The sequence below is a fragment of the Camelus dromedarius genome, chromosome 11 (genome assembly GCF_036321535.1).
Source record: "Camelus dromedarius isolate mCamDro1 chromosome 11, mCamDro1.pat, whole genome shotgun sequence".
NCBI classification, from domain to species: Eukaryota; Metazoa; Chordata; class Mammalia; order Artiodactyla; family Camelidae; genus Camelus; species Camelus dromedarius.
The window spans coordinates 10215892-10233608 of NC_087446.1; the positions used below are offsets into that span (position 1 = coordinate 10215892).

General features: G+C 44.9%; 1 protein-coding gene across 1 annotated transcript in view; it reads right to left on the reverse strand.

Moving 5' to 3' along the window:
- Positions 1 to 326: 326 nt before the first annotated feature.
- The window catches only part of LOC105105213 (apolipoprotein L2), a 28488-nt gene continuing 11097 nt past the window's right edge, over positions 327 to 17717 (reverse strand). Inside the window, exons 3-7 of the mRNA XM_064491296.1 lie at positions 17290 to 17408; positions 15881 to 15970; positions 5250 to 5298; positions 4643 to 4769; positions 327 to 1569 (exon numbers count right to left, since the gene is read on the reverse strand). Coding sequence (XP_064347366.1) covers positions 708 to 1569; positions 4643 to 4769; positions 5250 to 5298; positions 15881 to 15970; positions 17290 to 17408 — 1247 coding nt within the window. The 3' untranslated portion in view covers positions 327 to 707. The remainder of the gene's footprint in view (positions 1570 to 4642; positions 4770 to 5249; positions 5299 to 15880; positions 15971 to 17289; positions 17409 to 17717) is intronic.

The window sequence follows — 17717 nt, forward strand, 5'->3', positions numbered from 1 at the left end:
ATGGAGGACTTTAGGCTGCTTTCCCTGGAGATGGAAGCAGTTTCAGGAGTGAGTTGACCATTGGACCCAGTGGCAGTGGGTCCCCAGGGCCCAGCCAGACCCAGCTCCCAGTGGCCACTAGGGACTCACAGGCCAAGTGGAATATGGGCAACAAATTCTAGTGGTATTTGAAATTTTGTGACTCATCTTGAGCCACGAGGGAAAATTTAGGGAAGAAAATTACATTTTTTGAATACTCAAGGGTTTAAGGATTTCTCACCCTGTGGGGAGACAGCATAGTCCAGACACAGACCAAAGCAAGAGTCAGACCAGCCCAGCTTCCCCACTTTTTGTCTTTTTTTCCCCATTTATTTATTTTTTTATTTTTTAACATTTTTTATTGAGTAATAGTCATTTTACAATGTTGTGTCAAGTTTCAGTGTAGAGCACAATTTTTCAGTTATACATGAACATACATATATTCACTCACATTTTTTTTCACTGTGAGCTACCACAGGATCTTGTATACATTTCCCTGTGCTATCCAGTATAACCTTGTTTATCTATTCTACATTTTGAAATCCCAGTCGCTTCCCACCACCTGCCCCCTTGGCAACCCCGACTTCTGTCTTTTTAATCTCACCCACCCTCTTCTTCCCTCTAACAAGGTACCTCCGTGCCTTGGCCCCGCGCGGGCCCCTGCTCCCTGCACTGCTCTGGGTTGGGCCCTACTGCAGACTCTCGTAGATCCGGGTGAGCTCCTCCAACCTGCTCTCCAGCTCCCGGGCCCGCTGCCTTAGCCGCTCAGCCGACTCCGTCTTTGCCCCCTCATGCAAGTGCAGTGAGTCTTTCACCAGGGAGGCCACATCCAGCAGAAGGGTGACACCTGCAGTGGCCATACCCATGATGCGGGCCTCTCTGGTCATCGCCAGAGCCGTGCCTCCAAAGGCTTTCCTCACCTGCTTGCTTCTTCGGAGGGAGACTCCCCCAGTGGTCATAAAGTCCCTGGCATGGGCGGCTAAGCGAGGGTTGGCTTTGGCCACTTTGATGGCACGGATGTTCTTCCCAATGCCTTGCAGGGCTTGGAAGATATTCTGTGTTGAGGGAACAAGTTCGGATGCACGTTTACCAGGAGCCCCTGCAGCCGCCTCCTCTTTGTCGATGACAGTTGACATCAGGTCATTGGCTTCTGTTTCAGCTGATGACGTGACAACATGTTCCACGACACTGGTGGTCACACCAGTCACGGCAGATGCAGCCCCCAGCCCTAACCCAGTTGCCGAGAGTGCCAGACTGACCCCCGCTGTCACAGGGGCCAGAGCCAGGCCAAGGAAGGTCAGGATGCCAGACGCAACACCAGCAGAGGCGGCCGCCACCTTGGAGATGCTGCAGTCCCTGTGAACATTGTCCACCTTGTCTGCAAGTGCGTGGAGCTTTCCTATGCTTTCCTCAAGCTCTCGTTTGACCCGAGGAAACTCCCTCAAAAACCTCTCCCTATCCAGCTGCTCTTTTTGCAGCGTGTCTTTGTCGTTCAGGACCGATTCTGCTTTCAGCTTGTTCAGGTATTCACGCAGTGCGTCTGCCTCTTCCCTGTAACAGTGAAGGTCAAGGGAATAAGAAGGCAGTTTCGGGTTCTCTGTAAAGCAGTCTGAACAAGACCTATCCTGCATAAATCACAGGGATTTTACTATAAATCAAAGACAAAAGAATTTGACAAATGTAAATTTTTTTTCTCTATATTTAAACACATGATTTGTACTTTGTTGAGGCTCCACAACACTTAATCAAGGAATAAATAAGCACAAGTCACCTTAAGATACTCTTAACTTGACAGAGGTTTTTGATAAAGACACCTCAGAGGCAGGTCAGCACCGTCACCTCCAAGGTGCTTGTAGAGCGGGAGCTCCGCAGATAAACACAGAGAAGTGGGACTGGAGCAGAGAAAACTTCATTCAGAGAAGCTTAGGGTTCAGTGAGGAATCAACCTGCTTTTGCCCTTGGCTAAGGGAAGTGATCCCTAAGCCCCTAGAATGTTCTGGCTGATAGGAGTGCCCTGGTTTCCCTGCGCTTCTGCCACTGGACAGTCGGCCAGGGTGATGTGTGATGGGCCTCTGGTCATGTGGTGTCAGTCCTGACCTCTGGGGGAAATGGACACCAGGGTGCTGGTCTGACCTGTGGGAGGGGCTGGAGACTCAGGTCAGCCGGGCGGGCAGCATGTGATTGAGCCCCAGGAGGACACTGTGCACTGAGGCTCGGGGTGCCTGAGACTCTCTCCTTGACCAAACGTTAGTCAGGCTCTTCTGAGTCCTCTTCTCAACCAGGCCTCCACCTTCCCCTTCCCTGTCCTGTCCCCGATGGCCCCTATCACCCAGTCTCAGCAAGAACCCTGCTAAATCCACGTAGTAAGACTCCCCCACTCTGAGGTCTGACCACATTTGATACCTGATCAAATTCCTCATCTCCCACCTTTGAGGCAGCCGTCCTTGACCTGCCTTTAGCGAGAATCCTGTTAGGAAAGATAAACAGGAATCCCCTCCCCTTGGTGTCTCCTCTCAGTAATTTTCCCTCCACCACCCCTCACTCTGCTCCTTGGCTGTAAACCCCCAGTGTCTGTGCTGCATTCGGGCTTGAGCCCAGTGTGTCTGCTCTACAGCAATGGGCTTCACACCTGTCACCACAGTCCTGAGTGCAGCCTTCCTTATCATGTCAAGGACTGTCAGGAGCATTTTGTTAAACACAGTGGGCACCCCTGGTTGGCACTGACCCGTGTGCACTGAACACACTGAACACAGGACAGTAATGCGTCCTGAGGACAAGAGAAGCTTCGTGTTTGAAACCCTCCCAGACTCAGCCCTGTGGCTGCTGGGGACCCGCATCCTTCTCTGTAGTGAACTGGACCTGGGAGTGTGCCAGCGGTCAGGGAGCTCTGTGCATCCTTCTCAGGAATTCTCCAACTGGAGGGTGGTTTGGGGCATCCTCCAAATTTGTCATTGCTCTCAAGTGTAAGTACAGTCTGGGAACTGTGCACTCAGACTTTGCAGTTTTGCTAACACTGAGTAGTTAGAATTTGTTTAAAAACAAAACTCACAGCTAGAAGGGATGTTAGTGATCACTTCCCTGACCTATGCTCTCTTCCAAGCCTCATGCCCTCTATCTTCCCAGCTGAAGGTCACTGGGTCCATCCACTTCCCCAACTGACTGGGAATCAGGAGAGAGGCTGTTAAGCCTGGTTCCCCCTGGACTCTCCAGCCCACCTCACTGACTCCCGATCTGCAACCAGCACCCTGAGCTCTCAGGTGCCAGCAGCCTAACTCACACCTTAGCTGTGACAGCTTCACATACCTGCACACCAAGGCCATGTGCAACTCGATGGTTGATGGACCCTCCAAAAGACTCAAGGGACGTTAGGAAACATCTGTATCAATTGCTAAGCCTGAGAAGTCCTACATGCATTTGGATGAGCTGGTGGACGAAGTACATTCCTGTTTGGTGGGGACTTGACAGTCTCCTCAGAAATCTGTAAACTACACAAAATTGGCAGCCACTCATTGTGGCAGTGGAGTCATCACTAAGCCACACTGCATTCAGACTGACTACTCTATGTAGAATAGAAGAGGGCCCCACATGGCAGTGGAGACCCCCGGCCCCCAGGCAGGGTGTGGAGGACACAGTCACCCCGGGCCCTCTATGCCCAGCACCAGGGGATCAAGTCAGGGAGGGAAGAAGTGTCCCCTCTCCCACTCACGGCACCTCTGCCAGCATCACAGCCCCTTCAGCTTTGTGTCCCTGGGGTCACTCCCCTGACTCTGGTCCTGGCCCCACTGCCCACGCCTTCCTACTAGTCCCCCAACCTCGACCCTCTGCTGCACCTGAGTCCTGGCTCTGTCCCTGGTCCAGGCCTCCCTGGACCTTTGCACGAGATGCCTGCACTTGGTTCCCCACCTGTGACCCCGCTCTAAGGCCATCGCCACAGTCCATCAGATTGAACTGCCTCTCCCTTTGTACAGATGACAAATCTGAGATCCAGGACATAAGCCCAGAGCCCCAGAGTTGGGCCAGGATAGAGCCAGGACCCAACCCAGCTCCGTCCAATTCCACCCCGGCCTCTCCACCCTAGAGGCCCCGGGTCCTGCAGTGTCTGCACAATTCCTAAGATGGGGATGCCAGGGCTTCAGTCAGAAAGAACCCCCAGGACACAAGCTGACGCTGAAAGCAATTTTCTGACTCATCCCAAAGGAAGTCCTGCTTGGTTCTCATCTCCAGGAACAAGACCCTTGCCCTTGGTCTCTTCCCAAAAAGCTTTTTCAAAGTTAACACAGACTGAGCACCTACTACATGTCAGCCATTATGCTAAGCACTTGGCGTGTATTATCTCAGTTTCCTCACAATAAAGTTTAACAATGAAGAAACCAAGGCAGAGAGTAGTTAAGTAACTTGTCCAGGGTCAATAACCTGCCCCTTCCTTGCAGTTTCATTTCTTCTCAACCTGAGGCCGTTCACTGCCAGCAAATGACATGGAGGAAAAATTCCTCATGTATTCTTGAGAAGGAACATCCTTGACCCCAACTCTAGGATACTGCCTGGAGGAGGTGTGCCTGCCAGGAGGAAACTAGCTGAGGGTGGGTGATATGGATGACATTTCTGGGGCATCCACGCAGGTCACCTGGATAAACCAGCCGCAGACATAAAACTCTCCCAGGCTTCAACTTTAGTCAGCAGGAGTTGCAGTTCATCCCTGCTCACTTCGTCCCAGAAATAGTCAGTGACATCATCAAAAAAGCTTTTGTTCTCTAGATGGAAAAAAAAAAGATTAGAAGAAATTGTGGTAGAACATAAATGATATTGCATATGAGGTTGTTCAAATTCATCTTCCTGTTTAGAGGTCACCTGGGATACTGTTGATGGAGTAACCTGGTATTATAGGGGGAACTGGGTCCCCTCACTAAATTCATATATTGAAGCCCTGGCCTCCAAGTGACAGTATTTAAAGATAGGGTCTTTAAGGAGGTGATTAAGGTTAAACGAGGTCATCAGTGGGGGCTCCTACTGAAACACTGATATCCTTATTAGAAGAGAATAGAGAAATAAACACCAGATCTTTTTGTCTCTCTCCCCGTCTCTCTCTGCTGCAGGTCCCTTCTGGGGGCTCAAGGATGCTTGTCAACCCCTTCTTGGGTTTTGATTCCTCTGTAGCTTAACTCAGCCTGGTTACAACACCCTCAACTCTAGGTCACACGTAGGAACCAGCCAGAGAAGGGGCTGCTGAGTACCTGGGCAGTCGTCGTTGGTTTCTGATGTCATGGTGCCAGCAGCGGGATGTCAGCGTCCTCCCTTCAGCTTGCCATTTGCGTCAGGCTGGAAGAAAGTGTGGCTTCACCCTTAGGGAAGAGAAAATAGATTGTGGACTGGAACATGAGTGAGTTCTGGCAACAGGGAGCAGTGAGGGGACAGGTCTCTGGCCGTTTCCCCTGGGATGGCCACCAGCGCCACAGTGGACTCAACCCAGTGACTTTGTCTCCTGGGCTCTGCTGGTGGCTATTTAGGGAAAGTTCCTCACATCATGCAGCTCCCTCCCAGCCAAGTCAGAGTCCTGTTGTCCCGTTGGGGCACAGGAGAAGATATTCAGACAACAGATGGCCATGTGGGAAGTTCTAGAAGCAATAAAACCAAACACAGAAGAAAAGAGGAAGGGAATACTGTGCAAATTACATGAGGGTGGGAGCAGCTGTGTTAACTACTTGGTAATAGTTAATATTGCTCCAGGGTCTATGATGTGCAGGGCTCTGGAAACTCACCTAAACTTAGCTTAGCCCAAGTTTTCCCACTGGTGCTGCAGCCTGGACTTGAACTCAAGTCTCTCTGATTCAAATATCATGTGTATGATAACTGTGCTCTACTCCTTTTAATATACAAAAATAGTTCTTGGTAAATTACTCTTATTCCAAAATGATGTCTTGCACACTCTGCTCACATCTCTGCCTTGCTAAATTCCTGGTGCTGCAGCTTCCCAGAGCCCACGCCCTCCTTGCTTCTGCAAAATCCTTCATCCCACCAGGCCCTGGAATCCTGCCCGTCCCCTGCCTGATCCCTGCAGCCCTGCCATGGGCTGCCAAGTGCCCCTGATGGTGCCTGGTCCTCTCTGCTGCCCTCCCCAACTTTCAGACTTCAGATTGCTTCTAATTCTTTATGTAAGTGACAGTGCAAAGAACACCCTTCTTGTATAAAACTTTGCCTGCATTTGAAATTGTTTCCTTAAACTATTTCTAGAAGTAGACTGACTGGTTAGAGGGTAGCAAAACCTAAAATATTTTCATACTTAGAGCCACAGTGTTATCCAGAAAAATGGTACCAATTTACATTCATACTCATAATACATGAAAGTGTCCATCCTTTCATTTTACCAGTTAGTTCTCAGTAGTGTTTCTTAAAAATAACATCAGATCTAATTTCCGGTCAAGATGGCAGAGTAGTAGGACCACGAGCTCGCCCCTCCTCGCAACTACAACAAAACCAGATCTGACTACTACACAACCATTGAGAAAATGACTGGAACCTACCAAAAAAGATCTTCTTCAGCTGGAAACATAGAGGGAACTACAGCCAGACAGTAGTAGGGGTGAGTTCGCAATATAATAGGGCCCCATACCCCTGGGGTGGGTGACCCACAAGCTGAAGAATAATTAAGTCGCAGAGGTCCTCCCACAGGAGTGAGAGTTCTGAGCCCCAGGTCAGGCTCCCCAGCCTGGGGTTCTGGCAGTAGGAGAAAAAGACTGCAGAATATCTGGTTTTGAAGGCAGTGGGGCTTAATTCCAGCAGTCCCACAGGACTAGGGGAACAGAGACTTCACTCTCTTGGGAAGTGCACACAGAACCTTGTGCACATCAGGTCCAAAGGCAGAGGCAGTATTTCATAGGAACCTGGGCCAGACCTATCTGCCAGTTTTAGAAAGGCTCCTGTGGAGTAGGGAGTGGCTGTGTCTCACTCTGGTGGATGGACATTTGGGGAGTCTTCATCTATATGAGCTTTCCTGGAGGCTGCATCTTGCTTGGGTCATTAGCTCCAAGACCTAGTCCCACCCAACAGCCTTTAGGCTTAAGTGCTGGGATCCTCAGGCCAAACAATATTCTGGGTGGGAATGCAGCCCCACCCATCAGGAGACTTCCTGAGCCCACAACCACCTCTAGACATGCTCCTAGACACAACCCTACCCACCAGAGGGCCAGAACCAAGCTCCAACCAGCAGTGGACAGGCACTGACTCTTGTCAGGAAACCTGCATAAGCCTCTAGTCCAGCCTCATCCACCAGGGGGCAATACCAGAAGTAAGAAAACAACACTCCCAAAGCCTGTGTAAGGAATCAGCAAATGTAGGCCAGACTCAACCCTGGGATTGGCTGGGACCGTGGCTCTTGGGTGACAAGAGAGGAGTGTACTGCTGGGACGCATAGAATGTCTCCCACAGAGGGCCACTTCTACAAGGTTGAGAAACATAACTAGTCTACCTAAAAGTACAAATAGAAATTTAGACAATATGAGGCGGCAGAGGTCTATCTTCCAGGCCACGTCACAAAGTAAAACCCCAGAAGAAGAAATAAGTGATGAAGAGATAGGCAATCTATCCAAGAAGGAGTTTAGAGTAATGATGGTGAAGATGTTCCAAGAACTCAGGAGTACAGATGCACAGGGGGATGTTTTTAGTAAAGAGTTAGAAAATACAAAGATACCCAAGCAGAGTTCAAGAATACAATAACTGAAATGAATAATATACTAGAAGGAACCAAGAATGGACTAAATGAGGCCGAAGAGCAGATCAGTGAGCTAGAAGACAGATTAGTGGAAATCACTACCGCAGAACAGAAAAAAGAAGAAAGAATGAAAAGAAATGAGGATAGTTTAAGAGAACTCTGGGACAACATGAAGTGCACTAATATTTGCATAATAGGGGTCCCAGAAAGAGAAGAGAGAGACAAAGGACCTGAGAAAAATTCTGGAGAGATAATAACTGAAAACTTCCCCAATTTGGGAAAGGAAACAGTCACCCAAGTCCAGGAAGTGCAGAGAGTTCCGCACAGGATCAACCCAAAGGGGAACACACCAAGGCACATAGTAATCAAATTGACAAAAATTAAGGATAAGGAGAAAATGTTAAAATCAGCAAAAGAAAAGCAACTAATAACAACAAGGGAACTCCCATAAGGTTATCACCTCATTTCTTAGCAGATACTCTACAGGCCAGAAGGGAGTGGCAAGATATATTTAAAGTGATGAAAGGGAAAAACTTACAACCAAGAATACTCTATCCAGCAAGGCTCTCATTCAGATTTGGAGAAATCCAAAGTTCACAGATAAACATAAGCTTAAAGAATTCAGCACCACCACACCAGCTTTATAACAAATGTTAATGTTAAAGGAACTTCTCTAGGTAAAAAAAGAAAAGGCCATAAGTAGAAACAGGAAAAGTAATCATGAGAGAAGGAGGGTACAGATGCAGGTATCTAAAATGCATTTGAAATTATGAGATCAGCAACTTAAAACAATCATTATGTGTATACACACACACACACACACACACACACACACACACACACATACAGAGAGAGAGAGAGAGAGACTTCTATACCAAAACCTCATGGGAACCTCAAACCAGTGTAACTCTACAGTCACCAAACCAGAAGAAAAGAGAAAAAAAAGAAGAAAGAGAAAATAAAAAAGACCTACCAAAACCACCCCAAACAATTAACAAAAGGGAGTAAGAACATATGCATTGATAATTATCTTAAGTTTAAATGGATTAAATACTTCAACCAAAGGACACAGATTGGCTGAATGGATACAAATACAAGACCCATATATATGCTGTCTACAAGAGACCCACTTCAGAGCTAGAGACACATGCAGACTGAAAGTGAGGGGATGGAAAAAGATATTCCATACAAATGGAAATGAAAAGAAAGCTGGAGTAGCAATACTTTTATCAGACAAAATAGATTTTAAAATAAAGACTGTTACAAGAGGCAAAGAAGGGCACTACATAATGCTCAAGGGATCAATCAAAGAAGAAGATGTAACAATTGTAAATATATGTGCACCCAACATAGGAGCACCTCAGTATATAAGGCAACTGTTAACAGATATAAAGGAGAAATGAACAATAATACAATAGTGGGGGAAACTTAACACCCCATTTACATCAATGGACAGATTATCTAGACAGAAAATCAATAAGGAAATACAGGCCCTAAATGACACATTAGACTGGATGGACTTAATTGATATCTATTGAGCATTCCATCCAAAACCAATAGAATACACATTCCTCTCAAGTGCATGAGGAACATTCCCCAGAATAGATCACACGCTGTCCCACACAGCAAGCCTCAGTCAATTCAAGAAAATTGAAATTGTACCAAGCATCTTTTCCAATCAAAATGCTATGAGTTTAGGATTCAACTACAAGAAAAAAAACTGCAAAAACTGCAAACATATGGAGGCTAAATAATATGCTACTAAATAACCAATGGATCACTGAAGAAATCGAAGAGGAGATCAAAAAGCACTTTGAGACAAATGAAAATGAAAACACAATGATCTAAAACCTCTGGGATGCAGCAAAAGCATTTATAAAAAGGAAGTCTATAGTGATACAAGGAAGCAAGAACAACCTCAAATAAACAACCTAATCTTACACCAAAAGCAGCAAGAGAAAGAAGAACAAACAAAACCCAAAGTTAGTAGAAGAAAAGAAATCATAAAGATTAGAGCAGAAATAAATGAAATAGAGACTGAAAAAAATAATAGAAAAGATCAATAAAACTAAAAGCTGGTTCTCTGAAAAGACAAACAAAATTGATAAATCTTTGGACACACTCATCAGAAAAACAGGGAGAGGGCCCAAATTAATAAAACCAGAAATGAAAAAGGTGAAATTAAAACTGACACCACAGAAATGCAAGGGAAAATAAGAGGTTACAATGAGCAACTATATGTCAACAAAAAGAACAACTGAGAAGAAATGGAAAATTTCTTAGAAAGGTACAATTTGCCAAGACTGAATCAGGAAGAAATAGAAAATATGAACAGACCAATTACCAGGACTGAAACTGAACCAGTAATTTAAAAACTCCCAACAAACAAAAGTCCAGGATCAGAGGGCTTCACAGGTGAATTCTACCAAACATTTAGAGAAGAGTTAACACCTACCATTCTGAAACTATTCCAAAAAATTGCAGAGGAAGGAACACTTTTAAACTCATTCTATGATGCCACCATCACCCTGATACCAAAACAAGACAAAGATATCACAAAAAGAGAAAATTACAGGCCAATATCACTGATAAACATAGATGTAAAAGTCCTCAACAAAATACTAGCAAATTGACTCCAACAATGCATTAAAAGGATCATACACCATGATCAGGTGGGATTTATCCCAGGGATGCAAGGACTTTTCAATATCTGCAAATCAATCAATGGGACACACCACATTAATAAACTGAAGAATAAAAACCATATGATCATCTCAATAGATGCAGAAAAAGCATCTGATAGAATTCAACATCCATTTACAATAAAAAACTCTTCAGAAAGTAGGCATAGAGGGAACATACTTCAACATAACAAAAACCATATATGGCAAATGCGTAGCTAACATCATACTCAGTGGTGAAAATCTGAAAGCATTTCCTCTAAGATCAGGAACAAAACAAGGATGCCCACTCTTGCCACTTTTATTCAACATCATCTTGGAAGTCCTAGCCACAGTAATCAGAGAAGAAAATAAATAGAGGAATCCAAATTGGAAAGGAATTTGGATTCCTCTATTTTATCTGTTTACAGATGACATGATTGTGATGAAAATCCTAAACATGCCACTAGAAAACTACTAGAGCTCATTAATGAATTTGGTAAAGTTGCAGGATACAAAGTCAATATACAGAAATCTGTTGCATTTCTATACACTAACAACAAAATATCAGAAAAAGAAATTAGGAAAATAATCCCATTTCCCATCACATCAAGAAGAATAAAATATCTAAGAATAAATCTACCCAAGGAGGCAAAGGACCTATACTCCAAAAACTGTAAGACACTGATGAAAGAAATTGAAGATGACATAAACAGGTGGAAAAATATACTGTGTTCTTGTGTTGGAAAAATCAATATTGTTAAAATGGCCATACTACCCAAGGCAATATACAGATTCAGTGCAACCCCTATCAAATTACCGATGACATTTTTCACAGAGCTGGAACAAAAAATGTTAAAATTTGTATGGAAACACAAAAAACCCTGAATAGCCGAAACAGTCTTGAAAAAGGAGAATGGAGCTGGGGGATTCATGCTCTCTGACTTCAGACTGTACTACAAAGCTACAGTAATCAAAACAGTGTGGCAGCGACACAAAAACAGACACATAGCTCAATGGAACAGGATAGAAAGTCCAGAAATAAACCCATGCACTTATGGTCAATCAATCTATGACAAAGGAGGCAAGAATATACAATGTAGAAGAGACAGTCTCTTCAATAAATGGTGCTGGGAAAATTGGACAGCTACCTATAAAATATTGATTTGGAACATTCTTTAACACCATATACAAAAATAATGGATTAAAGACCTAAGTGTAAGGCCAGATACTATAAAGCTCTTAGAGGAAAACATAGGCAGAACACTCTTTGACATAAATCACAGAAACATTTTTTTCAAGCCAACTCCTCGAGTAATGGAAATAAAAGCAAAAATAAACAAGTAGGACCTAATTAAACTTAAAAGCTTTTGTACAGCTAAGGTTACCATCAATAAAACAAAAAGACAACTGACCAAATGGGAGAAAATATTTGCAAATGATGCAACTGACAAGGGACTAATTCTAAAATATACAAACACCTCATACAGCTTAATATCAAAAAAACAAGCAACCCAATCAAAAAATGGACAGAAGACCTAAATAGACATCTCTCCAAAGAAGACATCCAGATGGGCAACAAGCACATGAAAAGATGCTCAACATTACTAATTGTTAGAGAAATGAAAATCAAAACTACGGTGAGATAACACCTCATATCAGTCAGAATGGCTGTCATTACAAATTCCACAAATGCCAAATGCTGGAGAGGGTGTGGAGAAAAAGGAACCCTCGTACATTGTTGGTGGGAATAAATTGGTGCAGCTACTACAGGGGAAAGTATGGAGGTTCCTTAAAGAACTAAAAATAGAGTTACCATATGGTCCAGCAATCCCACTCCTGGGCATATACCTAGAGAAAAATGTAATTCGAAAAAGCACATGCGCCCCAATGTTCACAGCAGCACTATTTACAATAGCCAAGACACGGGAACAACCTACATGTCCATCAATAGAGGATTTGATAAAGAAGTTGTGGTATATATATACAATGGGATACTACTCAGTCACAAAAAGAATAAAATAATGCCATTTGCAGCAACATGGATGGACCTGGAGATTGTCATTCTATGTGAAGTAAGCCAGAAAGAGATAGAAAAATACCACATGATAGCACTTATATGTGGAATCCACAAAAAAAGAAAAAAAAGAAAAAAAGTGGGTAAAGAGGCGTGGGAAGGGATAATTCGGAGTTTGAAATTTGCTCCTCTTGGAGAGTGATGGAAATTTTAGCTATCTTGATTGTGGTGGTGGTTTCAGGGGTGTACACATCTATCAAAATTCATCAAATTGTACATCTGAAACGTGTAGTTTACTATACAGGAATTATACCACAATAAAGATGTTTTTTTAAAATAAATGTTCAAAAAATATCAGATCTTTATTTGGAGAGAATTCTTTTGGTTCTGCTTGTGGTTATGTTGCCTTGGGAGATGAGGAAAGAAAGCAAATGTTGATTACATTTAGGTACTTTTTTAAGGAGGCAAAAGGGCATTTATCAATCACTCCTCCTAAAATCGGACTGAAATGATAGTAAAGGTACTTACAGGTATAATAACAGCTAATGATAAGGCTGGCTTGTGTTTGTGGTCTTTGCTCTGAACCAGTAGTTGCTCTAAGACATCACAAATAATAGCTCATATATTTCAATCACCTTTGAGCTTGTACCATTATCTCCCCATTTACAGGAAAGGAAGTTGAAGCACAGATGTTACGTGACTTGCCCAAGGTCAGAAGTCTTGTCTGTGGTAGATTGGGTTCCAACCCACTCACCGGGCTTAAGAACACATATCCTACCTCTCCTTACTCCATTGTCAGTAAAAGACCAGAATGGGGGCAACAGGAGACCAGAGACTTCAACAAATGTTTGAAGACTGACTGGATGGAGAAATGATAGCTGAATAAAGTCAGTGAGAGGAAGAGTGTTTCTAATGAGAAATGAGAGAGAAGGCGTGCAAATGAGAAGAATGGTTTGCTGGGCAGACCCCAGAGAAGGAGCAAGATGAGAGTGAGGCAGAGGGGGAGAGCAAGGGATAAGGTCACCAACCCCACTTCCCATCCCATAGTCACAGCAGACTTAATCCTACACCAGACTTCTTAGAAAGTTACTTGAAAATGACTTGCATGGAGAAGAAGAAGATGGCGTGTGTGTGTTTTTGTGTGTTTGTGTTTATTTATGGAGTGAGGTGAAGGATAATCAACAGAGTGAAAGATGTGGGATCCAGGAATCAGGAAAATCAACCCAGAGAGAAGGGAATCCATGGATTACAGCTGAGCATGTAGCTGACTGACACAGCAACCAACCCAGAACAGACTAAGATGTGAAGAGGTCTGTGGGGACAGGGGACTTCATAACATACCTCACATGATGCACAGTTTGGAAGAAAGTGAGGGAATATTGAATATAAACAGTGCCAGGGGTGAAAAACAAAGGCAATTAGAAACATCAGGAAAAACTAAGGCTATGCCAAAAAGCATGTGCAACTATACGGTACAAGTTAGCTCTACAGAAAATAACATTTAAAACATCACAAATATGTAAACCCTCTTGTTATTCTAAAGCTAAAGTAAATATGTTTATGTGCAAGTCCTGGTTTTCCCATGTTGCTTATTTGGAGATTTTTTTAATTGAAGTATAGTTGACATACAATATTACATAATTTCCAGATGTACAATTTAGTGATTCACAACTTCTAAAGTTTGTGTATAGTTAGTATAAAATGACCTTTATCTTTTAGAACACAACAGAGTATTTAAATATGAGAAATGTACTTGCTGTCAATCAATATAAAAACTAAAGTACAAGGCTAGAAGTGGGAGGGGAAGCACTGAAGGCAGGAGGATGATAAATACTCTCATTTCTCAAAGTGAGAAATCAAGAAACACTGGCCGCAGTTGAGGACCTAAGAAATAAAGGTGTAAATAAACTGCTTACAATTACACGGTTTTCTGGTAGAGGATTATAAAACTAGTGATTTAATGGTGTTAGGAGAAGGTGGGGAGGAGTATAAGAAAAAGTATAAAAATAAGTGAAATCATTATCTCTCCAGGTAGGAAGTAAATCAATAATATCAAAAATTTTTAATCAAGACAAAGGAACATGCAGTATCTAATATTTATTAGCTACTGTGTTTGATGACTACCCAACTTTCCACCAGGCACTGTTCTAAGTGCTTGGTTTGCGTTCATTCATTTGAGGTCCCACAAAGATCCTGTAAGAAAGGAAGCTCAGAGAGGTTAAGTAATTTACTCAAAGCAGCAAAGCAAAGAGCCAGAATTTAACTCCAGGCTTCCTGTCTCCAGAGCATGAACTTTCACATTATTCCTACTCCCAATGTAAGAAATCATTTAAAGGTACTGATTAACTACCTAATGAAAGAATATCATTTATGATATTGATTGTAACCAACCAATCAGAGGCTGAGAGGAAGCCACCCCATGTAATAATCAAGCTCTTGACTGCATCCTCCTTGGGCAGGGAAAGGAGGGGTTAAGACTAGACCAAGTTCAAAGTCCTTAGCCCAGCAGCCAGGCCCCGCTGACTACTCCAACTCTGCCTTCCTCACCACTCCCTGCCCCCACAGGGCCTGGAGGACCTCCAGCTTCCTTGTCTCTGATTACACCCCAGCCTCCAGGCGTTTGCTCCCTGCCCCTGGAATGCCTCCCCACCTGCCTCACCATGTGAAAGGTTACCTGTCCTTTAGGCCCAGCCCCCAAACCCCCTCGCTCTGCTGCTTCCCCCAGTTACTCTCCAGGCACCCCCTTGAATGTTGCCTTTTCTGGTTGAGATTCTATTTGTGTTGTTTCTTCAGCCCCCAGCGCCCAGGAAGGGGCCCTGTCTATTCTCTGCTGCATGTCCTGCTCCAGGGCCTCTGGGGCCCCTCTGCCCACCCGGGCGCAGCCTGGCTAAAATACGTGGGGTGGGAGCCATTACTGGGACATGAAACAACCAGCTTGTCGATGACACAGCACAACCCTCGTCTCATGTGCATATATCTTGATGAAAAGCTCTTTCTGACACAGAACAATGAACACCGCTCAGATTTCATACAAATTACCTCACTGATTTAATGTATTTTTGACAGGCATATCAGATTTCTGAGTGTTTCAATTTACGGGCATCCCCCACTTTCCAAAAGATCACCCTCTGTAACTATCCTTTGATGGAAGACCTACACCCTCTTCAGTCTGAGCCCTCTTGGTTTACAAAAGGTTTCATAGGACACTCGACCTTCAGGTAGCAGGGAACACCTGTATTTCCTCATGTCTCCTGACTCCAGCCATGGTATTTTTATAGGAGGAGAAAGAGGAGAAGAATTGTGGGAAAACATGGTTTGCAGCGAGTCTGAATAATGCCTGAGCCTTGAGCAGCACATTCCCAAACCTCTGCTCCCTGAGGGTGGCCGGGCCAGGTCTGGGTGTCAGGCCACTTCCCTCCAGCCTCTTTCCACTGGGTCCCCTTACCTTTGTCCAGGACTTTGGGACACTGAGGCTCCTTAGAAGATACAAGAAATGGTGTGTTCCTCACTGACGGCAGTAGGTACCCAGTAAATATGTCCTGCTTGAAGGAGATGAAGGACGAGAAAGGGCTGGAGGGAGGGGGAGAGAGAGGAGGGAGGGGGAGGAGGAGGAAAAAGAAACAAAAAGCTTCTGACCAATCAATCAATCCCAAAGGGATCTAAATGTAAACCAGAAAGAAAAAACTACAAATGCACTGGAAGAAATATTTAAAAAATAATGTGGAGTTGAAGAAAGCTTTCTCAGTAAGACAAATTCCAGAAGCCATAGAGGAAAGTCTGATCTGACTTCTACAAATTAAAAAGTGGAAAGGACACTATAAACCAAGTCAGAAAACGAGAGACCAGGAGACATTGTTCATAATACTTGCATAGAAGGAGGTGAACCTCCACGCCACACAGAGAGCCTACAAACCCACATGAAATGAATGAGTCCAGTTTTTTTTTCTTTAAAATGGGGTAAGAGATCTGAACAAACAATTCCTGGGGAAGTGACTTGCTCAGGGTCACACAGCTTTTGGTGGGCTGAGTGGAGGCCAACACCAGTCTTTCTGACACTCGTAGTATTTAAGGGGGGAAATGGGATTTTAATCACCCAGAAGCGTCTAGATTTGTCTTTGCCTGTGTAAACACACAGGTCCAAGCTCACGCCCCTCCACTTATACTCATAGGTCTACAGTTTGGCTTTTTCTCTTAAGATGGAAAACTGGGACCCTGCTGCGGGCATCTGCAGGGAGCCCGTCTCCCTTGCTCCCTCTGGGCTTCCTTCCCCCACAGGCCACCTCCTATAGCTCCCACCTCACACAGTCCTGAGAGAGCGCCTGGGGGAGCCCAGGAAGGCAAAGCCCCACTGCCTGCCTGCTTGGTCCCCTGTCCTCCACTCTCAGGCCTCAGTTTCCCCTCAGGGCACTGAGCAGGCACTCAGAGACAGGGGTGGGGGGTTGGGCCCGAGAAACTTTGATTCCTCATATCTGAAAACACCCTTTGCCCTCCACAGCCTCAGCACAGCACCTCGGGGGTGGCCTCAAGGCCGCAAGGACAAGGGGCTCTGACTCCTCCCTTCCTCCACCTCCTCTGCTTCCTCCAAATTTCTCAAAGACCAGGCACCACCGTCAACCACCTTCCTTCTGGGGTCACCGCTCACGTCTCAGCCACCTGAGCAGTTTTCGCCCTCCCTATGTTCTGTTTGGGGTACAAGGGGTGGGAGGAAGCAGTCAGACCCACCTGCCTCCACATCCAGGCTCTGCACTGCTTACCCTGTGGTCCTGCCCCTCACCTCCTCTCCCTGAGCTTCCATTCCCTTCTTCTCCAAAACAGTGACAATCAAGTAGTGACCAGCACTCTCTTCTCAGAGAGTCATACTGAGGATGGGGAGATGGGGGTCTGCTTACCCAGGAGTCTCCCTCTGGCTGAGTGTGAACTGACCCAGACGTTCTCAGCTGGGTAGATCCAGTCAGCAGCTGTGGGTCTGTGTAATAACCAGACACAGCCTCCTCTGGCCCCGATAAACCTGGAGAACCGAAAATGAAAGTTAATATTCCTTGATCCTGAGTCGCTCATGACAAACACTCTGTCCACCCACAGGCTACAAACGAGGCTATTTCCACCCTTAGAGAAACAACCCCAGATCTTACTTTCCAGGTCCTTCTCGGCTCAGATCATCCTGCCTCAGGCTCTGTAAATTGATCACCTGTCACCAACAGACTGGGAGGCCCTGGGGAAATCACTCTCCCACCCCATGAGCTTCCTCCGAGCCCTTTCTGCCCTCTCCACCCCCAACACTCCCCAGCCCACCTGCTTTATGCACCTTTGTGCCACC